This window comes from Coptis chinensis, chromosome 6 (assembly GCF_015680905.1).
Source record: "Coptis chinensis isolate HL-2020 chromosome 6, ASM1568090v1, whole genome shotgun sequence".
In the NCBI taxonomy this organism is placed as follows: domain Eukaryota; kingdom Viridiplantae; phylum Streptophyta; class Magnoliopsida; order Ranunculales; family Ranunculaceae; genus Coptis; species Coptis chinensis.
In genome coordinates, this window is record NC_141461.1 from 5,441,649 (window position 1) to 5,465,900 (window position 24,252).

At 38.3% G+C, this 24,252-nt stretch overlaps 2 protein-coding genes and 1 long non-coding RNA gene across 3 annotated transcripts; 1 reads left to right on the plus strand and 2 right to left on the minus strand.

The window, feature by feature from the left end:
• The first annotated feature begins 3,396 nt into the window (after positions 1–3,396).
• LOC147491008 (uncharacterized) lies at positions 3,397–4,610 on the plus strand. The gene is made up of 3 exons (XM_086567162.1): positions 3,397–3,531; positions 3,639–3,809; positions 3,867–4,610. Exons 1-3 carry the CDS (start codon positions 3,397–3,399, stop codon positions 4,608–4,610), a joined length of 1,050 nt encoding a protein of 349 aa, XP_086423288.1.
• A 635-nt stretch (positions 4,611–5,245) lies between these two features.
• LOC147491009 (uncharacterized) lies at positions 5,246–7,381 on the minus strand. Its single transcript, XR_015199104.1, has 4 exons — positions 7,263–7,381; positions 6,655–6,807; positions 5,664–6,236; positions 5,246–5,586 (listed from the first exon to the last, which is right to left on the minus strand). It is a non-coding gene; the product is annotated as an uncharacterized LOC147491009 (long non-coding RNA).
• Positions 7,382–9,901: 2,520 nt separating this feature from the next.
• LOC147491010 (uncharacterized) lies at positions 9,902–11,181 on the minus strand. The gene is made up of 3 exons (XM_086568711.1): positions 10,965–11,181; positions 10,778–10,883; positions 9,902–10,704 (listed from the first exon to the last, which is right to left on the minus strand). Exons 1-3 carry the CDS (start codon positions 11,117–11,119, stop codon positions 10,036–10,038), a joined length of 930 nt encoding a protein of 309 aa, XP_086424837.1. The 5' UTR covers positions 11,120–11,181; the 3' UTR covers positions 9,902–10,035.
• Positions 11,182–24,252: the final 13,071 nt, after the last annotated feature.

Below are 24,252 nucleotides of genomic sequence, written 5' to 3' on the forward strand. Positions count from 1 at the left end.
ATTAATCTCTCTCGCTCAAGTTAAGGCAAGAATATAAGTGAATTGGCCAAATACATGAGGCACTTAGGTCCTCTATTTATAGGGGTTACAATGAGCTCTAGAAGCATTCCAAACCGTCATTTATTTCCTAATACAAATAGACTTCTTCCAGAGTCCGACTTCGTCTTCAAAACCGAGAAGGAATTGGCTCTGATTAATCGATTCATGCGTCGATGCATTATCCATGCGTCCCACTTAATCAATATGGGCGACGCTCATCGTCCCGGCCCCTGACGCAATCAATGCTGGGCGACTTTCGATCCATCGTCCCGCACGCATAAGCCGATTTTTCTCTCTTTCGCTCTATCCTTCTATCCTCTTTTATGGGCTTTGGTCCAAGCAACGAATTCTTTGGCCTTGGGCTTCCAAATAGACTTTAAAATAGGTCCAAGTCGCATCTTTAATAGCTCCAATTCCTTGGCCTTCTCCATGATTGTCCATGGGCCTCCCATGATCCTTAATGTTCAATTGCCCGTTTTACCCCATTTTCTCTAATATTCTACTTAAACTCTCTTTTTTCACCAGAGAATCTTAAAACACAACTTATAAACACTATTAGTCCACTAAGATGGCTAAACAAGAGGCATAATCGAAGGTTAAACAACACTTTTTGAGCACTTATCACAACTCCCAACTAGCCTTTTTGCTAGTCTCTTTAGCAAATAAGATAAAAAATAGATAAGTGATCAAAATCACATCCTAATAACAAAAATAAAATCCTAACTCATTTTCACAGGCATCGCGATTGCATTTACCATATGCAACAAGGCTTTAAACCTTTAAGTTCCCCAAAAAGAACGAAGTTATAGTCTCGTGAGGGTTTTCGTGTGATATATACACAAAATCAATCAATAGCATGTTCAAGAATGATAGTATTTTTTCGGAGAGAGAGAAATTCCTTACCCACTTAGTGTTTACTCCAAATGCGGTCTCCATTGCTAACTACATTCTTGCAAAGACTCATAGATTATGATGGGAGATAGTAAAATTGACAAAATTCTTAATCAAGGCTTATGTGTGTACTTAGTCAATCTCCTATACTCTCTATCCAAGAAACGGAATCCCTAGTTTACCATAGGTAGATAATCTCGACTTTCAATCCTCATCGGTCATACTCTCCGAGAAAAGAATCTCTCGGAAGATGGTCTACTATTTTACCTCATGTATGTGGGGAAAAGAATAATGCATCTAACATCCCACATACTACCTTGAAAGACAAACTTCTGAATAAAAAGTAGTCTCATGGAAAGAATGTCAATCACATATGAAGTGTCGGGTCCTTCACTTTAGCATCCTCTCACCTATTCTAGACTTAGGTACCATCTTGAAGTGATAAGTCATGGGTTGTAACTTGGCTTGGGTATTGGTTTATGAAGGAAAGGTAAAAAGGATTCTAAGGTTGTTTCAAAACACTAAGGGTTTTGCTTCTTTCTTTGGAAGATTTCTTCAATTTCTTTTGCAGAAAAATTCTTCCTTTATCTTAGCTTTTCCATCCATTCGTTCAACTTTTTTTTTTTTTTTTTTAAACTCGGTGGTATATCCTTGATTAGTCTTGGATATGCTTGTTTTCCACTAGCTTCTTTCACTTTGAACGAGAATGATGGACTTCATTGTATCTCTCCGATATTTCCTTGTAATCTTCCTTTTGTGGTCTTTTCTTCCTCCTTGTGCCCCTCGTATTCTCGAAACATATGGGTATGGCCGATAAAGATTTTGGCTATACTCCTTGTCCGGAGTTGGGTGACGGGTAAAGGGTTTTATGAAAAGAAAATGGCTTATTGTAAGGCTCAAAAGGGTTTAACATGATGGTCCTACTAGGTGGGATAAAGGCTGAATGGGTTCACTACTTGACTTATCAGTATGATACTCTGTTTTGAATAGACTACAAGACCTAATGGCTATCTCCCCAGTTGACACCACCAAAAATTCGATATAATTCGATGGCTAAAAGTTGTCACTAAAAGGCTTTCGTGATAATTATGGCTGTCAGAAAAGTCGTTGGCGAAGGTGGTGTCACAAATGCATCATTGACGGGTTAAAATTGTCACTACAACCGTTGGCAATGCTTCCACATCCGCGACACTTATGCGACTGTTTGCAACCATGACCTAGAACGACAACTAAGGCTTGTCAAGAATTCCAACAATTAGCGTGATGACCCAAAATTGTCAGCTTAAACAAGATATTTCAATGGTTTAAAATCATCAGAGTTGCCAACAGCTAATTTCTTTCGCAAATACTGACAACTATCTCGACGACTCAAAATAGTCAATATAGCCAATTTTTTCCCAACAGCTTTAAATTCTCAGAATGGGCTACACTTATAAATTGTTGTAGAATGTGTCATTAATTCTCAACAATGACGAGCTTTTGCTGTTGAAAACGGCATAAACCAATACTAAAGCATAGTCGCTAAAGATTATAATATAAAAACAATTCGTACACCACAAAACCACCTCAAACAAAATTCCATAACCAATACCCTTTTTTATTAAAAATCAATATACATGACATAGAAGTACAAAACATTTACAATTTTTTATACTACATTACAGAATGTTTAGCTCCCGAAATCAATGGATTATCAACAACTCATCTCGCTTAGTGAGTCCAAAAGAATTGTCGAAAGTAATGGCCTACATTGCAACAAATAGCCACCGTATCCAGCTCAAGAAGAAATTTCCTGGTTACTGGAGACAGTTCCGAAAAATCTAATTGCCTGTGAAGCCAAAGGAATTTCCAAAAAATATAAGAAAAATGTTTCACTTCTATGAAAGGATTGATAATTGGAGCATAAGATGCCTTGGAAATACTTTGATGCATACCTGCAAGGCAAACATGATGTCTGATTCATCAACTTTTAGTGTTACTCTACACATATTTGAAAATTCCAGGAAGCCGGCGGGAGGAATTTGTGCTGATTTGCTCAAGTCAATGTAACTTAATGACCAAAAAACGTTCGCATTCCCTAAATAGTCTCCATCATACAATATGCCATCAACTTTCCCTATATCCGTTCATAATTTCCGATTACGAGGACAATATGATAATTGAGACATGTCAATATTGAGGAAACGAGGGTTAAGCAAACAGACAAAATTGTATTAGCAAAGTATAAGATCATAGTGCGTAGTTAATCCGAGAATCTTAAGGTGACAGACCTTATGCATACCTCTGGATTGAGTATTGAGATGCATTACATAACATGCATTTACAAATATAATAATTAATGGCTAAATTCATCCGTTGCTTATTGATATCAATGTCTAATATGTCTGGAATATTGTTAGTAGGAAAGACACACTCTAGGTTAAGTGGGTGTGGAAGAACCTAATAAAGGATAAGTTCTTTTGGGACATGAGCATTCCTAATGACTGCTCCTGGAGTTGGAGGAGTATTTTGCAGGGGAGAGATGATGCAAAAGAACTAGTGTACTATCAAGTTGGGACCGGCAGTGATATTAACTTATGGATGGACCCTGGCACCCAGTTGGTATCCTTAAGCCTTATTTTTCCTCTGGGCTCACCTATGTATTAAATGTGAGTCTAAATGCAAAAGTTAAGAGTCTGATACATAATGGGGTCTGGCAAGTGCCGCAGGTACTGCAGAGACATATGCCTGAGGTTATGAAGCAAGCAGAAGATGAAGTCGAGGTGATTGGGGGCTCAGACAAAGTGGTTTGGACTGCTACATTGCATGGTGAATTCCAGCTCAAGGAAACCTATCACTCGATCAGGAGGAAGAGACAGCCGGTAGCTTGGAGAAATCTGGTATGGTTTCAAAACAAAATACCTCGTCATTCTTTTATTGGTTGGATGTTGTTCCAGGAAGGAATTAAAACTCTTGTGAAATTGAAGAGGCAGAAGGTGGTTGATTCGGTGTTGTGTGGAATTTGTGGACAGAAGGATGAAACAGAGCGTCATCTGTTCTACGAATGTAGTTTCGCACGCTATGTGTGGAACGAAATGCTCCTGAGGGCGGGATATCGGAGAATGGTGGTTGTCGAATGGGAGGATGAGTTGGAATGGATTATTGGATTGAGTAAAGGGAAGGGATGTAAAAAAGATGCGATTCGTTTGTGTACAAATGTGTTTTTTTACTGGGTCTGGCAGGAGCGAAATGCGCGAATATTTGAGAACAAGTATCGCATTGCCCAGCAGGTTGTGGAACTGATTATTCAAGATGTCAAGATCAAATTGCATAGCCTGGAACTGAAAATGGAGGATGAGCCCGATAGAGTGAGGTTTATGCGACAGTGGAATGTTAATGTCCAAGTCAGCAACAACGATCCTATAAGCTGCAAATGGGAACGACCAGGGGAAGGCATCACAGTTCTGAATTCTGATGGTACGCTGCAAGGGCTCAATGGAGGGTGGGCAGCAGCTATACGCGACCATCAGGGGCAAGTAAAGGCAGCAGCAAAAGGAAACTCAAAGTTCAACACTATTGCCCTTATTGAATTGGAGGGAGTGTACAAGGGTTTAAAGCTAGCTAAGCAACATCAATGTAGCAAGGTGGAAGCTAGGACAGACTCGACTAATGTTATCTCGCTTATACAAAAAACGAAGTAAAGTGCCTTGGCGGGGACGGAAGTTGTTAGCAGATGTGTTCAAATTATAGACCACTTGGAAATGTTTGATATTAAACATGTTTATAGGGAATGTAATAAGTTAGCGGATGCTTTAGCTTGTAATATCCCATCTGTTAGTTTCATAGAAGTTATCCCTAGCTTCGTTTTCGAGGATATAAAGAAAATTGTATCTGACGGCGCTATGGGAAAAACTTATATCCGATTGTAACTCACTATATTTTTATTATTAATGAGAAGGGGTAGGGGACCCGTAAACAACCTAAACTTGCTGATAAAAAAAAAAAAATATATATATATATATATATATATATATATATATATATATATATATATATATATATATATCAATGTCAAATGATACCTGATGGATATAATTCATACTGCTGTTTCTTTCTCTCTTTTTTCTCGAGTCTAAGTGTGAGGTCATCACTATAAATCGTACTCAATCACTCTTACATGGAGAGACCATAATATGAAACGGAGTTATAACTAATGAATCAACTAAAAATAATGATCGATCAAAGTACAGGTAAATGTGAACATAAAAAATTACCATCAGGATCAAATTCCTGGTCATAAAGAGATATGTTCAAATCAGGAAGTACTACTGCAAATAAGAGACACTGGATTTGTACTCAAAAGAAACCAAAAATACCAATATATATAATTATATATACAACTACAAGCCTAAAAGATATGGAAAGATACAAATCAAACAGAGAGTTTGTAACTGTATACCTGTTGGAGTTTTACTTAGAGGTGGACTATCTGGCCTATGGAAATACACATGCTCATAATGGCAAAGAAGGTCCTTGTAATATTTCCTCAGCCCATATGAACCATTTGTTGCGTTTGCAGGAAAGTTGAAAACTCTGCTTAATTCTCCATATATGAATAATCACGGACGATGCCCTTGTAAACAAGGATAGGGAATGGAACTTAATTTGTGTTATCAGCTGCACCAAAAATAGGCAATGAGTATCTTAATGGCCACTTCAAACTCTAAAAATGAATCTAAGGAAAGAGAGCACACCTCTCCAACAGTAGTATCCTTCTTAGTTCCACGGAAAAGCTTCACCATAGAGCAAAGTACGATATGCAGTGACAAATGTATGAGTAACTCACAAACAAAACCTGAATGTTATAATGTGAAAGCACAGGAAGGGCTAATTAAAGTTTTTCAGCGTACCAGTTACCAGTAACCATGAAACCATCAATGAGTACCAGTTACCAGTAACCACATAAATATTTTTTCTTCTAGGACAAGGAAACAGATACCAATAGTTTGTTTCTTCAATGCAGATCTTGTAATAGACTGTGACCTCAATGCAACTTATTTGATTATTAGCCATGTCTTTTGGCCCAATCTCAATCCTTAAAGGAACACCTTTCATTTCCCACTGTGAGTATTTCCAACTAGGTGAATCCTCTTCTATATCTTTCTCAGCATGGACACCGGCATTGCTCAATGTTTCCACAGTGGCAGAGCACACATCAAAGATGACCTGCATATCAGCGTCTTCGTAAGGAACAAGAACCACAATAACTTGGATGGATGCCACTTTAGGTGGAAGAACCAAACCTTTGTCATCACCATGACTCCAATCTGTAGAAGTAAGAGAATGAAACGAGTACATTATACTACTTTCTTTGGCTGGCAGATAGCGACAAGGACTTGCCAAGCAAATTTATGTTTTTCAGATTTGTCAAATGCACATCTCGTCTCTTCATATACAAGAATGAACAGTCCTACAAACAGCTAAGTGAACAGGAGATATAAATTACTTTCAGAATGAATCAGACTTCTATAAGTTCTATATTAAATGAACTCTTGATCTGACGAAGAGTCTATTAGTTTTCACACTCAATTTTTAACTATTCTAGGACAGTTGGAAAATATCAGTAGAAGTGCTTCTCATCCAATGCCTTTATAAAATTTCACAGAGATGGTTAACTCAGTACTGTTAAGTACCTAAGCAATTATGTGAAATAAAAAATAACAAAAGAAATTGTGTGAGAGTTACTGTTCAAGTGTTGTACTCCCAGGAATTCTGCCAGACCATAGCCTTCTCTCTCATCTCATTCTCGAAGGTTATCTCGAACATCTTGGCAAAATTCTGACCGAGGCAATGGGATGTTGCGCCTTGTATACCATGACCAGTATTTGGAATAAATACCTGCCAAAATATTATCAGAACAGAGATGCAGAAAGCTCATAGTTTATAGTAATCACTGAAACAAGTAGATGAGTTGCACGAAACTATCACGAGTCACCTCAACAGTTGTTGTATAACTCATGAAAGGACCCATATCTCATCCTTCATTAACAGTCTTAGAGTGGACTCTGAGAAAATGGCAAAGGAAGAAGAGAAATACAAGGGTTTTGGGGGATGGGGAAGCTCATGAAGACTTAGATATTCACATGTCTGTCTCTGCAAAGTATCTTCTTATTTCTGCATTCCTTGCTTTGATGCAGCACTGTTTGATTCAGCCGGAGGTGGTGATAATAGAAAGCGTAGGAGGAAGTATGTCTGCTCTCTCTCTCTTTATTTTTATTTTTTATTTATTTATAAAGGGAACAATTGGGTTGGAGTTGGTTCATCTGATATTTCTATTGAGCTGTTATACTAACCTGCAACTCCTTTAAACTGTATGTTTTTCTGCTTAGGACAAGTGAAACATCCACACAGCAGAAGGAAAATGCGGAGCAAGAATTGCTTATGAAAGGACTAGGAAACTTTTCAAGCTCGCTTGCCTTCCCTTTTACAACTGGGATTGCTAGATACTCCCCATATATCCTTCTATAGAGCTCCAATATTTCACGAACCTGATAAATATTATCACATAAAGGAAAATAGAATGACCACGTATCCAAAAATATATGCAACATGCAACAGAATATCTTCTGGTTGTCAGATAAGAGATAACAGCATCTACACTAGAGTCTAAGACACATAGCCGCAACTACAAAAGCTAATCCTGAATATACCATCATTTGGAATCCAATACTTCATAGAGTTGCCAATAAAGTTTTAATTGCACTGAACTAGTTAACAGATTGGCTCAGTTTTCCAAATTAATCAGGTAGTACACCTTGTTGCAGAAAAGTTTACTTGTTAAAGTGTTATAGTTTCATTTTTCCTCTGTTTTCTGTGAAATAATAATATTCCAGTATCACTAATTTCTTTGTAGAATGTATATGACCTCTATAATCAAAATAAATACTCCAATATATGTGTTATATTTCCATCACAAGAAACTTTTCAGGCTACCAGTAGATATGTTATCAACTTATTACTTTTACAAATGACAATCAAATTAAAACCAGTGACAAATCGTCGACATGGATTGTGGAATTTTCAACACAACCAAGTTTCAAAACTTCAAACGTGTTACGTTTGTTTTGTCGTCTCTTGATTTATGCATAAAGCGTTTATTGATATTAAGAGATAGGAATAACAGGAAAAGGGTAAATAATGAAAGAAGAAACAAGGTCAATACACATGTACATGAATAGCATAATCCTATATGTCAGGTATTGAGGCCAACGATTTTAAAGTATCACAGGACTCCTTAGCAAAACTTTTTTTTTTTTAACTCACCTAAAGCAAAACAGTTGAACATTTTATATTAGCTCAAGTAGAATAGAACAGCTTGGCATAAGCAAATCAGCTCAAGTGAAATGCTACGCAACAAACACCACTGCCCAAAACTTGGCCAGTATTTAATATAATTAAACGATTTCAAACTATGTGTATGCGTAGAGTGTTATACAAGTCTGAGAAATATAAATACTCTGAAGTCTGAACCATTAGCTTATCTCCATAAGAAACAAACAAAAAAAAATGAAGAAGAAGAAAGCACCTACTAATTAAGAAGCGAAACTGATGTTCATGAAGGGACCAAAGTCAAGTCCAGTGAACTCTGCTCTAGACTGAATGAACGACCTACCTGCTTGCCTTGCTCCGCTCTGCTCTACTTGTCTCCACTGCTTGCTTGTCCGTCTAGGTGAGTGGTTCTTTCTGCTCTTTCTAATGAGCTTACTTACTTTTTTGCAAGTGTCCGTGCAAAAAGTGTTTTACCTGTTCCAGGAGGACCAGAGAGAAGAACACCCTGTCAGACACCAAAGAGCTACATCAAAATCTACCAATAGAAACTAAGCTTATTCCAAAAAGAATAAGATATTGTTGATTAAAAATAGTACGTAATAAATAACAGAATTAGAAAAAATTATCCGAACAAACTGCACTTCTCTCTCGTAGTACTGCATAGGGTTTCCCATATAAATCATTAACTCGTCAAGAAGATCCCAAACATCACCGCCTAAAACTACTTCTTTGTACATGGATTTTGTTTCACCAGCATCTCCAACAGGCTGTGTAAAGATTGATATCAATGTACGCAACGGATTTATAACAATCAGAAATTCCAAAAAGTATGTGAAACAAAAATAAATCATTGATTTTATCCAAGATGATGAATACAGGTTCTAATCACAACTCCTCAAACCTTAAGGGATATTAAGTGATTCACTGAAAAATAGAAGTTATAGACTACAAAATAGAAGGTATAGACAGAAAAATGGAAGGTACAGCATTTGTACATTTAGATTCCTTAGTAAAGTATGACATCAGATCGAGCTTAAGAATATTAATTTTTTCCTAAGTAGTCGACTTAGTTTGACCTTTCATGGTACTAATGGTAGATACTTTTATATTCCAAAAAGGGCGGAGCTAAAAAAACAAACTAACAAAAAAGAAATCATTCGTTCGTGTAAAAGAGTGGAAAGTAAACAACCTTAAAAATAATACCTTGCCAATAAAAGCTGATGAACCACCAAGTCGTACGATCCCAACATCAACAATTCAACATTAACAGGTGCACCTCCTAGAGCCTTTTTAAATGTGGGAGATTCAGCCAATGAAATCCCACTAATAGTTGGGACAAAATCAATTAGCTTTTCCCAAAGCAAATGTCATATCACGAAAGCCATTCTTTCCTCTAAGCTAGTATTTAAGAAAGGAAACAAAGCTACATTCCAACATCTTAAGTAAAACAGCAATAAATAAAGAAGATAGTAAAATCTCAAGAAGAGTTTATCAAATAATTACCTCCTAATAAGAGAGAGCTGAGATGATACCTGGTAAGACCACCATGTTCCATTATTAAAGATTAAACCTACCTTTTTCCCTCCTCCTTTATCCGGGCTTGGGACCGGCAATGCTAAGCAAAAACTTGGCATTGGCGGAGTTTAAAGGTTTACCTAGAAGATGGTAATTTAAAATTCACTAGCACCACATAATACATTTAAAAAGACAAACTATCAATTGTCAAATAATATACAATTCAAATGACTTTCTTAGCCAGCAAAAGGGTACTACATAAACAACTACAAATAATAATACCTAACGCTTCCTCGACCGCTTTCGTATATTAGTCTTCTCAACAACCACTACATTTTCATTAGGATCATTATAGATCAGCTCATCATCCATTGCCTGTTCACTATTGCTGGTTCCAACTTCAGCACTGGTTACGACTGATTCATTGGGAAGAATACAAGTTTTATCTTCATAATATGCCTTTGCTGGAACCTCTAGTACAACATGCCATTCCGGCTCCTTGGGATCTTTAGAGTAAAACACCTGGTTAGCATCTTGTGCAAAAATGAATGGTTCGTCACCTAATTGATTAGAACTAGCAAAGTTCGACAAATTTACTAATCTTAGATTCGCTTCCTTATCACATCTAACACCATGGTGAGTCACTTTAACCCAATCACACTTAAAGAGGACAGGCTTGTACCCTTCTCGATACTCTAGCTGGATGATATCTTTGAGAACTCCATAGTACATCAATGATTCATCTACTGGAGTCTTGTCTTTAGCACTAGATCGACAAGCGGTTATACAATCTGTGCTAACCCCACTGTTTTGGTACCTTTTAGTTTTCTCATGGTCCTTAGTAACATAGAGGAAGCCGTTTATGCAGTACTTCTTGTAGCGCGTAGCAATCGACAAAGGTCCTTTAATAATATCTAAGAAATCAACATCCGTAGAGTCAACGATCTCTGTCTGTAAATATTAACAACAAAGAATTAGATTTGATCAATCAAAAGCAGGCAAATATTAAGTTATTTTCTAGTACCTGCTGTTGCAACCAGGGCAAAAACTCTTCTTCGCTAGGTACCTTATAGTGTCCAGATTTCTTTCCTAAAGTTGCCTTACGTTCTTGTAAGAATTCAGTGTATTTCCTTAAAGCAAAAGGGGGAACATTTAAGCTTACATAAGATGCACGATGATAATTTAATATATAGGGTTACAATAACGCATACCTTTGCCACGTTTCATATTTAGGATGACAGTTGAGTACCCAATGGCGAGCTTGTTCATATTCAATACCATGGATGACAAAGGTCTGACCTACGCCAACTGGTCCAGCCTCACCATTGTCATCAATATCATCTAAAGATTTAGCAGAGTCATCCATTTTCTCCTCCAGTTCTTTCAAAATACTTGTTTTACCTTTTCCTTTGTACTGATTGCAATATGTTATTGCCTCCTCATCAAGGTATCTCTCGCCACACAACCACCGAGGCGAGCTTTGTTTGCAACATAGCCTTTAAAAGTCTTCATAAACCTTCAATATTAACGACGTGTTAAGTATAACATATTTCAAATAATATGTCTACAATGTAAATAATCAAAATTACACCATACCTTTCAAATGGATACATCCATCGATAATAAACAGTCCACAAACCCGAGCCTCATAAGCCAAATGGATAGGCGGGTGCATCATGACAACAAACAAACGGCGGAGGAAATACTTCTCAAGTTCACATAGTGTCCTTGCCATATCCTTCTCTAATATTAACGGTGAATCAACATCGATAATCTTGGAACATAAAGCATTAAAAATGAAGAGAAACTTTTAATTAAAGGGCTTAATTTCCTTCCTATCCTTAAATGCATGTTGGATCAACATAGGAAGCAAATCTTTGCATCAAGATGTGATAGTCATGAGACTTCATATGTGCACCTTTTAAGTCCATACCATCTTCTGTGACAATATTTCTCCAATTGCTACTAAAACCAAAAGGGACACGTAAATCACGTAGTGTCTGGAGAAATAGCCTTTTCTCTTCTTTCATGAGCCAATACCGACCAGGCCTCTGAATTTCCTTTCCATTCTGTTTTTGCAGCCATAGTCGCTTCTTGATTTTCAGCCGCTTCAAATCTCTACGTGCATTAGCATCATCTTTCGTTTTTCCTTTTGTGTTCAGCATCAATGCAATCAAGTTCTCACAAACGTTTTTCTCGATATGCATAACATCCAAATTATGGCGCGGGGGATATGCTCCCAAAGACTTCGAGAAACTTAAAGAAAATTGATTGTTCTGAGAAGCAAGCTGATGCATCACCATCCGCATATTCATCATCTTCTCCCACCTTTCTTTTTTTCTTTTTTTTAGTTTTCCCCCACACCACATCTAGTCCAGCAGTCATTTTTTTCACTGCTTCCCCACTCAAACGTATTGGTTGTCCACGAGACTCCTCTTTCTTATTAAAAGTGTTAGCACTTGTGTCTTTTTTCTGCTTGTATCGTGGCGACCGACCAGCCACCTCCTTTACCCATGAATGCATGTTTCATTCCATATCGAAACCACATAGAATCTGTCTTTGGACCGCAACAAGGACAATAAAATTTACCGCCTTTCTACAACCGAAACATCCCCATATCTTTGGAAAGTCATGTATTGTCCACAACAACATAGCACGAAGATTAAACTTCGGTATTAGTGAACGATCCAATGTTGTGACCCCTTTCTCCCACGGAACTTTCAACTCCGAACCAAAGGTTGCAAAACACATCAATGTCCTTCCCTCGGGTTGGCTTGGGCCTTCAATGAGTAGTGTGAGCATTGTAAATTGTGGCTTCATGCATAAACCCGGTGGAAGGTTATAGAATTACACACAATACAGGCCAACAAGCGTGTGTTGTGCTAAACGTGCCAAAAGGATTAAATCCATCCGTGGATAATCCCAAAGCGAACATTACGAGGATCGGATGAAAAATCTTTATACCTTCTATCCATGGACTTCCATGTGTTAGAGTCGATTGGAGTGCCTCATCTTTCCGGTGTCATTCTTCCTGGTTGAATGCCAAGTCATCTCTTTAGCCACCCAGGCACGCGTATATTCTTTGCGATCTTGGAGTTATTGGAAAATATCTCAATATCTTAGCGGGGACTCATTGTTTTGTTCTTCCATCAAACTTGAACCTAGACACACCACATGTGTCACACTTGATCTTTTGGAATCTGTTTTCCCCAATACAACATACAATTATTTGGACAAGCATGAATCTTCTCGTATCCAAGTTTCACTTCTTTAATGACTTTCGGCGATAATGAGTATTTTTGGGGTGTTGTTATCCGGAGGTAACGCGATCCTTTAGAAATTTGGAGCTCAAGAAAAACTTCTATTGCTCCATCCATGGCCCACTTTTAGGTTCAAGCAGACAGGTGTAAACCTCGAGCACATTGTACTTACTACCATTGTACAAAGGGGTTCGGATACTCGGCATATTTCCTAACTTCGATGGGTGGTACCTCTCACGAATCTGTTCTCACCTTGAGTCCCCGTGTTTGGTTTATCTTGGACACAAGCATCCGGATTACCACCGAATCTTGAGCCATTGAGTTTATGAAAGCTCGTCAAAGTCATCCATGTATACATCTTCTTGGTGGTCATGGAATCTTGATTCATTATCGGTGCTCAAATGTTTCACTCTCACCATGCAAGTACCAAATCTTATAAGGCGGGTTGAAACCATGTTTGAACAAATCTATCTTCACTTCTTCATAAGGAACCGAATTCGTTGATTCTTGCACATATTACATGGGCATTGTGGTCGCCTCTCAGATCGGAAAAGCGAACTTGCACGAATTTCACAAAGCTCAACACACCATCAATAAAACGTTGATCGGAAAACTAAGATCAATCGGGCCCATCATCTTTTGCAGAGTCACCCATTTCCATTCTCAAACATGTTTAAAACAAGCATCATTTAGATAGATAAAGGCATATATCTATGCAATTATAAACAATCCTCGGCAAGATAAAATATATATAAAAACAAAGAGACAACTGAAAATAAGATTTAATATTGAAGAAAAGTGCTTACTTGATCAAAGAGAAAACCCCGTTAATACTAATCGATGGAACCGGTAGAGAGTAACAAAAAGGTGTGTGTTGAGGGAAGGAGGAGACAGAGAAAAGATAGATTGGAAGTTTGTATAACTGTTTTATGGGAACTTCCCATTTTAGTTCTTTAGACGTTGGAATTCAAATCGATATCCCCGCTAAAACACATGTGCGTAGGGCAGGGAATTGGGTCGGGTAGACCCGAATCCGACCCGACCCAATTACCGAATACATCGAGTTCGGGTCTATTCTCATATCCGTTTATGTATTCGGATATGTCGGGTTCAAGTCCGATACAGATATAATTTTTGGGATTTTTTAAATTTTAGTGTTATCCGATCGGGTTAGTCGGGTTTGGTTGGGTTCGAATCGGATTCGGATATTAAATTTCACATATAATCGGGTTAGTGTTCGAATCTTGTGAAATTATTCGGATTCGGATTCGGATATAGCCATATCCGACCCATTCCCTGCCCTACATGTGCGGCTTCACAAGCCATAAGTCATTTCACATCGAGATGTATGTTGCAATTATAAAATATGACGAACTCGAAAAATTTGTGACGGTCATTTACTAGTACTTGCAGTCTTAAACCGTTGCTAGGTAACGACAATTGATGAGTATCGAGGAAGCTCTTGCTCGACTGTTGGGAAAAATCAAATTTTTGGTAGTGTGATGTCACTTCGTGATTAACTAAATCAAAGAATAATGAGACTATATTACAACGACATAAAGAACTGAAAGATGATGAGTCACTAAGACTCGGATTTTTCGTAAGAACTCTCCAAAAAATGGGTATAAAGCTCAAGTCTTACGGGCTAAGTCTAAAAATTCTACTTCCGGTTTATTAGGGGTTTAAATCTCTTTCTAGCAAAAGTACACAAACCCGACCAAATCTTATGGTGGTGCCTTGATAAAGAATTCTATCAATAAGAACTATGTCGAAAGCATAATAAATAGTCTAAGCGATAATGAAATCAATAATATCAACTATCTATCAAACTCAACACTAAGCGATTATAGAATATATATCCCGGACTCATCATTAAAATTCATTTTTTTTCTCATGCTATCTTGATATAGAAACAAAAATATTTTTGTTTTTGAAAACTAATTTTCAAATTCATTTCTCAAGTACACCCTCCCCCCTACTTTTGCATGCATTGACCTCAATGTATAAAGAAGTAAATGAAATGGATCGCGAAAAGGTAGGATATTACCATTGATGCGAATATCAATATTTGATCTTTCTCGTCATATAAAGGTTAAGCTCACAAAATAGAGAAAATCAAATATCATTAGTTCAAGAAACAAAACAAATCTGAGGGATTATTAAAGTAACTAATCCTACCGGAAGCAAAAAGGTTCTCAAAACTACTGTGGCGGACCTCGACGTTATGGCGTCCTCTATCTGCTAGTCCGCCTCTCGGTTGACTCTCCAGCCTGACTACCCGCTCTTTAATCTCATCAACACTACCAGCCAGGGTATCTACTGACCTCGTCAGTCCTGAAAGTGTATGGGTGGTCTTTGCTTCGGTAGTCCTTTGATGTTCAAACAACGCCTGCATTCCCCTTTGCATATGTATCATAGCAGCCCTCATGTTCTGATCCTCTATAGCTTGATAGGGTGATATGTTTCCAAAATCATACTCAGTAGGGTGTGGTGCAGCTACAGGGTACGTCGGCTGTCCCTGCACATCTAAGTACTCTGAGCTCCATTCTCCTGCGGTCCTCGTAGCCAAAATACTCTTAGGATCATAGCTCTCGAGTCTCATCCGAGCAGCTGATCTAAATCCTAAGCCTTCCATGATCTTTGTGGCTATGACCGGGAGCGCTATCTTAGAATGCTCCACCTTCTTTGTCTTCATATTCCCCAGCCTTCTAAGAATAAATCTACACATACAGATTCTAACGTCCCTAGTCATCAACATCCAAAGCAAGTGTAGACCGGGCTGGTATAAAGTGTTCTCACTCACCGTGCCTACTACGTTGTGACAAAGCCATCTGTATGCTAGCTGCTGGTTCTTCTGCAGAGACTTGGTCTTCGTCTGGCCTGCTTGATTAACCTCTGCATGTGGGCCAAGACGTCCATGGTAATCCTTCAATCCTCCCAGTACAGGTGTCTCATCCCCCTCATACATCGGAATTTGGGTGAACTCCTGGAGCATCTCCCTCGTCAACTTAAACTCGTCTGTCTCAAATTTCAACACAAGCTCACTCGTCTCTGGTATGAAATGGTCTATAGCACCGAAAAACTGTCTAACTAGACCCTCATCATACGAGTCACTCTCGTCATACAAAAACACATCCCAACTCAACGTCGAGATAGCATTTCCAAAGTGTGTCGAGAGACCCTCTTTCTCGAACAAATTCCCAAACTTCAACTCTGGATGTATCTCTTTTAAGACTTCCATAATAATCAAACAAAGGAAAACGAACAACGACAACCAAAAAGGAAAAACTGTAATTACTGTTCACTGGTCGAGCTGATGCGTCTGGACGCAAATTTCAGTGTAATCCTATGCGTCCCAGACGCACAGGTCAAGTTCAAAATTTTGATTTTGGCGGGGTGTGAAATTTGATGTTATCTTTCGAAAATGGCAATGGTGGGTAGCTTATGCTGTGTTGTGAATGATATATATAAAAATGGGATGAAGTGGTGGTGTAAAAATGCAAGAAATTAAAAAATTTGGTTTGGTTGCGTCTGGACGCAAGGGGTAGGCAAAATTGATATGTCCCAGACGCACATTTGAGTGGTTGGGTTTGGAATTCTTGGAGGATGATTCCTCAACTGATTTCCGGCAATGGTTGGTGGTGGTGGAGGTGGCGAATCTAGGTTAGGGTTTTGAGGTGGTGTGGGGAAGAGAATGAGTTGTTGGGCCGAAATGTGAACTGATTTGGCCCAAACCCATATAATTTTTATTTTTTTATTTTTAATTTTTTTTTTAGTTAGACTAAAAATAATATATAACGGGAAAGGAAATCTTAACATTAGTTTGAAAACTAACGGACCTTAAAGCATGGGTTCCTAATCAAAATTTCGTGAACGAAATGAAGTGATCAGAAAAATTAAAACGAAAGTTTTTCAAAAGAATGATCGAGGTAGTCTTTTACGTCCGGATCCCTAAGGCGTAATGTGAGTCTTTTAAAGTCGATCCTCAAGACTAGAATTCCCACTCCAAAACTGATCTCTCAACAACATGCTTACTTCCTATAGACATTTTATACTCGGTTTACTAGAGTTATGAGACTTTGACTCCGGCGCTTGCAACTCTTCTCAGTAAGGGATAAAGTTATGAAAATCTGAGGGCCCGGCTATCAGTGGCACTTATACTAATGAGATCCTAAAGAGTCAAGCTTACGACGCTTGACTTCCTCATGCAAAAAACTTAAACTAGACAGAGTAACAGGTTCAGCAAGACATAGAATGTAATCTTTAAGGTGTATAGGTAACTTACCCTAATTTTCCGCTTCAACAGTGGTCTGATAAACCGGATCTTTGAGAAAAATGGCCTCTACGTCTCCAGTAGGTAACTCCAGAAAAGGCTTTAGTCGATGAGCATTGACTTTGAAACGAGTTCTTCTCTTTATGTCTTCTACTTCAATAGCTCCAAAAGGTGTGACATGTCTTACTATAAACGGTCCCGTCCATCTAGATCTCAATTTTCCGTGGAAAATTTCTAGACGAGTTGTAGACCCGAAACTTTCTCATCCGTGTTCAAATTCTCTCTTTAGAATTCTTACGTCATGTAATGCTTTAGTCTTATCCTTGTAAATCCTCGACTTATCATAAGCATCACTTCTCATTCCTCTAATTCAGCGATCCAAGCTTCCTCCTTTCTCCTACTTGATCTAGGTTGAAATTCATCTCTTTCAACACCTGATAGGCTTTATGTTCTAACTTCAGCGGTAGATGGCACGCTTTTCCATATACCAAGCGATAGGGCGACATCCCTATGGGTGTTTTGAATGATGTTCAGATGCCCATAGTGTATCTTGGAGTCTAAGAGACCACTTTCCTAAATGGATTTCTTGTCTTCTCTAGAATACTCTTGATTTCCCTATTCGAAACTTCGCCACCATTATTAGTCGAGGGATGATATGGTAAAGCTAGCTTGTGAATTACTCCATACTTTGCCATAAGATTCCCAAATACACGGTTCTGAAGTAAGAACCGTTATCACCGATGATGGCTCTCCGGTGTTCCAAATCTTGGTAGAATGTTCTTCTTCGAAAGTCCACGGCGACTTTATGATCGGCGGGTCTTCGTAGAACCGCTTCAATCCATTTTGAAACATAGTCCACAAAAGTAGAATGTAGGTGTAACCAAAGAAGGAGGAAATGGTCCCATGAAATCTATACCCCATACATCAAAGATTTCGAGATAAGGATCGGTTGTTGAGGCCACTCGAACCTTTTCGAGGTCTTACCCGTAAATTGGCATCTCGGACATGCTTTGCAATAAATATTTGCATCTTTAAAAAGAGTAGCCAATAGAATCCAAATTTGTAATACCTTTTGTCTGCGATGCGTTATGGGCCAAAGTGTCCTCCGCAAGGTCGATCATCATGACGAAATGATAGAATGGATTCTGTTCCAATCCCGATGCATCTTGAATAATTTGATCCTAACTTCTTGAATAAGTATGGATCATCCCAAAAATAATATCCGGCCTTTGAGTAGAATAAAATCTTTTCTTTGCTTGCTCCAATGTGATGGTACCTTTGTCGGTCACAAGATAATTTGCAATGTGGCTATACCATGGCATTTACGATATCTTGAACAACCGCTCATCGAAAAAGTCTCACGATTTGTAAATTGTCTTCCCAGATTCTCCACTAGCAATCTAGAAAGGTGATCGAAGACATTCATTCTGTTCCTTTTCTTATCACGTATCTCCAAATCAAATTCTTGTAAAAGTAGTATCCATCGGATCAACCTAGGCTTGACATCCTACTTAGCGAGTAAATGGCGCAAAGGCAAAGATGGTCGATATAGACAATCACCTTTGAACCTATCAAATATTGTCGAATTTGTCAAGAGAATAAACGACGGCTAAGAGTTCCTTCTCGGTGGTAGAATAATTAACTGAGCTCCATTTAGAGTCTTGCTAGCATAGTAGATTGCATACGGCACTTTCTTGTCTCTTTGTCCTAGAACGGCTCCTATAGCATAATCGGATGCATCACACATGATTTCAAATGGTCGGCTCCAATCGGGTGCACCTGAATGATTGGTCTTGAAGTGAGTGCTTCCTTTAACTTCATAAAAGCTTCAACACATGATGTATCAAAATCAAAGACAATATCTTTCCCTAACGGATGTGATGAAATGGTCTTGCAATTCTCAATAAATCCTTGATAAATCGACGGTAGAATCCTGCAAGTGACCTAGGAAGGCACGAATATCTTTGATGCTTCTTGGTTTGGGTAGATCCTTTATAATATCAATCTTCGCCGATCTACTAGAATTCCTTCCTTTGAAACATGGTGACCTAGCACTATCCCTTCCTTTACCATGAAGTGACACTTTTCCCGGTTCAGAACTAAGTTGGTATCGCAACAACGTTTAAGGACTAAGGAGAGATGGTGTAGGCAATCCTCAAAAGATGATCCAAAAACTGAAAAATCATCTATAAAAACTTCCATGTATTTCTCCACCATGTCGTCAAAAATACTCATCATGCATCGCTTGAAAAAGTGGCGGTGCATTGCATAGACCAAAAGGCATACGACGGTAGGCTTAATGTTCCGAATGGACATGTGAATGTGGTCTTCTCTTGGTCCTCAAGGTGAATATGGATTTGAAAATATGCTGAGTAACCATCAAGAAAGCAGTAGTAAGCTTGTCTAGCTAATCTTTCTAACATCTGATCGATAAATGGCAATGGAAAATGGTCTTTCCTCGATCGCTATTCAACTTCCCGTCAGAATCGATGCAAACTCTCCATCCATCCTCTGAATCCTAGTTGGAATCAACTCATTGTTCTCGTTCTCGATCAACGTGGTTCCTGACTTCTTCGACAACTTGAACTGGACTAACCCATTGACTATCGAAATAGGGTAGATAATGCCTGCCAAGGAGTTTGACGACCTCTTCTCTAACTACTTCCTTCATTTTCGGATTAAGCCTCCTCGTGGTTGCTTAGAAGTCTTGGAATCCTCTTCCGGATGAATCCTATGTTGAACTATCATAGGGCTGATCCCCTTGATATCATCAATTGTCCAACCTATAGCCGACTTGTGTTCCTTTAAAAGTGCTACTAACACTCGATTCCTCGCCCCGTAGTTAAATCGATGCAATGACTCTTTGGGTAGGTTCCCAAATCTCCCAAGAAAACATACTTGAGTGTAGGCGGTAAAGGCTTCAATTCTAGCTTAGGTGGCTCCTTCTTAAGCTCTTTAGGTGGTCCATCAAGCATAGGCGATTCAAGCTTTTCTTTGAACTTGATGTTATCCATGACAATGATGAATCCAAAATCGCATTGATTGACTCAACACTAAGTTCCTCAATCTGAAATCATAGAGTTTCAATAAGTCGCCGGCCAGGATATGAATGAGTCGATATAATCCCGTGCTAACGCTTCAATCATGCATATACCTCGTTCACGAGTACATACCTCCCCGTGGTTCTTTGTAACATATGGAAAACATTGGTCTCGACTTTCATATTACCAAAGCGATAACGCCATATTACCGCTTTGACGGGTTGATGAGTGCATTTGCGGTGGCCAAGAATGGTCTGCCTAGAATGATTGGTATCTGCCTACCAGATGTAGGTTCTGTGTCGAGTACTATGAAATCAACCGGATAATAGAAATCTTCGATCTTGACTATGACGTCTTCAATTAGTCCTCTAGGTATCTTCATCGATCCATCCGCTTGGCGTAAAGTAACATCGGTCGGTTTTAGATCCTTCAAGCCCAACTTTTAGGTAGGCGAAATATGGTAGAAGATTCACACTGGCACCCAAATCTAATAAAGCTTGTTCCTCCAAAGAATCTCCAATTCTTCATGTAACAGTTGGACTTCCAGGATCTTTCAGTTTCACAACCGATAGATGATGTAGATAGATGATGATCGTTGAACAAAAGAGAAAGTTTATCAAAACCTAATTATCCCTCACTAAGTAAAGGATGAGTAGGGTATCGTTCCACTTTTAAGTGTATGTTATGTGAAGAAACGAGGACTGGAAAGGGGTTTGAGGATTAAAACTAATATTGTAGAGATTGTAGATTCTAATGTTAAACTAAGCTAAACTAACTAAACTATTGAGAATTTATAAGAGAGAGAATTCAAGAGATTAGAATCCACCAATACTTTTAATCTATGACCTTCGCTTCATGGTTGTTCTTACAAGTAGACTACAATTAGGCAATCGAGCGAGTGCCGATGCCCTCTCGATCTAAACATCGTTAACAATTAGCTCTACTTAAGGTTGTTCATATGTTTATGCTATTAATATCTTCTTTCCTTTTATGTAAGCTCGGGCAGCCATTCAATGTATTACCAAGAGCAACATCAAGGAGTACTTCCCTAACAGTAGGCGACCATTCAATGAATCACCACTTAAGGCAAACACAAAGAATACTTCCCTAGCAGCCACTCCCTGAGCTACCCCTTCTAAAGCAACATAAAGAATACTTCCCTAACTCTAAAGAATTACACTACTAGAAGAAAATTAAAGAACACTAGCATGATATTAATATTGCAAAACATAAACCCTATTCTATACTTCCATCCCCCGGTGTGGGCAATGGAACTAATAACTACAAACATAAAGAACTAACCTCGATTGAAGAACACCATGAACCCGGAAGAATCATTAAACCTTAAGCATCGGGCTTCATCTTCTCCCCTTGAAGGAGAAGATTAGCCTTCCATAAAGAAGGAAGAACACGAAGAACGAGAAGAAGAAGAGTTGAAGAACATAAGACTAGAAAAGAATAATTTATTAAGACTCGAAATAGTTAAAACCGATCTTTTATTATTAATCTCTCTCTCTGCCTAAAGTTCCTCGAGACAAGAATATAAGTGAATTGGCCAAATACATGAGGGCACTTAGGTCCTCTATTTATAGGGTTACAATGAGCTCTAGAAGCATTCCAAACCGCCATTTATTTCCTAATACAAATAGACTTCTTCTAGAGTCCGACTTCGCCTTCAAACCCGAGAAGGAATTGGCTACAAGAGTTGATTCATGCGTGCCCGACGCATTATCCATCGTCCCAGACTTAATCAATGCGTCACGACGCCTGACGATCTATCGTCCGTGACGCAATCAATCGCGTCTGGGCGCCGATCCATCGTCCGGACGCGTAAGCCGATTTTCTCTCTTCGCTTCTATCCTTCTATCCTCTTTTCTGGACTTTGGTCCAAGCAACGAATCCTTTGGCCTTGGGCTTCCAAATAGACTTTAAAATAGGTCCAAGTCGCATATTTAATAGCTCCAATTCCTTGGCCTTCTCCATGATTGTCCACGGGCCTCCCATGTGATCCTTAATGCTCCGAATTGCTTCGTTTTACCCCATTTTCTCTAATATTCTACGAAACTCTCTTTTTCACCTGTAGAATCTTAAAACACAACTTATAAACACTATTAGTCCACTAAGATGGCTAAACAAGAGGCATAATAGAGGGTTAAACATCACTTTTTGAGCACTTATCAGTCACGTAAGGCAAAATTTCGCTAGTGCGATACTCTGTACTTTGTTTAAATGTTTTTGTTATAGTTGTCTAGGTTTTTAGTAACGACACTCACTCTTTTGTCTATTTTGAGTATTATAATAAAAATGACGACTATTTTGTTTACAATGTTAATTAATTATGATCTCAAATAGATATTCGCATGGTTTCGTTTGACACAAGGAGTGGATGGAATGGTTTGATTTGATTGGTTCTCTTAAGAAAACAAAATCATAGAAGTGAACTTCAAACTAGCCTCCCCTGATATTACATCCTGATTCCGCCCCTGAGTAAGAAGATGTTTACGTATTTAGTATTTTGGAGTGAGATTGGAATCAAGCCAACGTAGTTATGGGGTTAGTTTTTATAGGTGTTGTGAGCAACTAGTTGGTAGGACATGTGTGGTGATATAGACAAATGTACTATCATGTGAACAACACATCCTCACAAGCAATGGCGGAGCCAGGGGGTCCCAAGTACACATTGGCGTACCCTCAACAATATATACAAAAAAATATAAATAGTTATTAACACTACTTAAGACTTAAGACTTAATCATTGTATTTATCACTTAAAACTTAATCACTGTACCAAGAATCTCCTTTGCTATATTTTTCTCCCCAAAAAAACACACACACACACACACACACAGTTTTCCTTACATGAATTATATTCTTACTAAATGGGTCATTACAACACGTAGTAACTAATAGGGACACAATCTATTAGCATATATACTATGTTTGTGAAAATGGTTTCAGGTTTTGAAGTTTGTTTTAATAAGAATCTATCTTATTTGGATGTGTTGGTCGTGGTGTTTCATATGTAAATTTTTTTAATCCATATGCATTATTGTTATTCTCAGGTGATATCAAGTTTGGTGTATATAACCTCAACTTGTATTAATCCAAACTTATTTGTTGTCAGTTTATTCTCTCCAGTTGGATACTTATATTCTTCGCTCCAAAGTACTTACTATACAACTTAAACACTGAAGCTATTTTCATTTAAATTTAATGAAAACGGAACTGAATTTCATTATTGTTGTTTGTGTAGGCAGGTGAAGCATGTTAGATATTACATGCAATGAGCTGTATCAGAAACTTAACATTTGAAATTAGGATTCCGTGCATTCGTGTATATCAAATTAAGCTTATTTGGTCTTGAGAAGTAATAATATCATTTTTTTTAAGGGTTGATAATATTGATCATATTAGAATTCCCATTTTTTTTTTCTTAGTCATATATATGGTTCTCTAGGTGTAATTGCGTTGGACAAGGGATGTAACTCAGGCGGGTCTGGGTTGGCTCACCCTCACTCAATTTCTTGGCTCCGCCATTGCTCGCAAGCTGCACTTGTGTGGTGGTTCCAGGTATTATGTTGTTTGAGCTCGTATTGAAAGAATGTGGTTAAGGATGTGATAATGGTAATGATTTGAGTGTTGCAGTGGGTAATTAAATGCTTGATGCTTATGATAGCAACAATGAGAGTGGTAGATGACGATGTTACGGGATGAAATCGAATGACAAGTCATTGATGCTGAACTGATCTTGACGAGTGGGCGAGTGCTCGTATGTTTGGAGTCGGTTGAGTTGGCAGAGTCATTATATGTAGACGGTGTGCGTGTCACATGCTTGATGTCCCTTACACTTTTTTTTTTTTTAAACTAAAAAAATCCTTCAACTACAAATCACACTGAACATATACAAGTTCGATCTATATGTTTG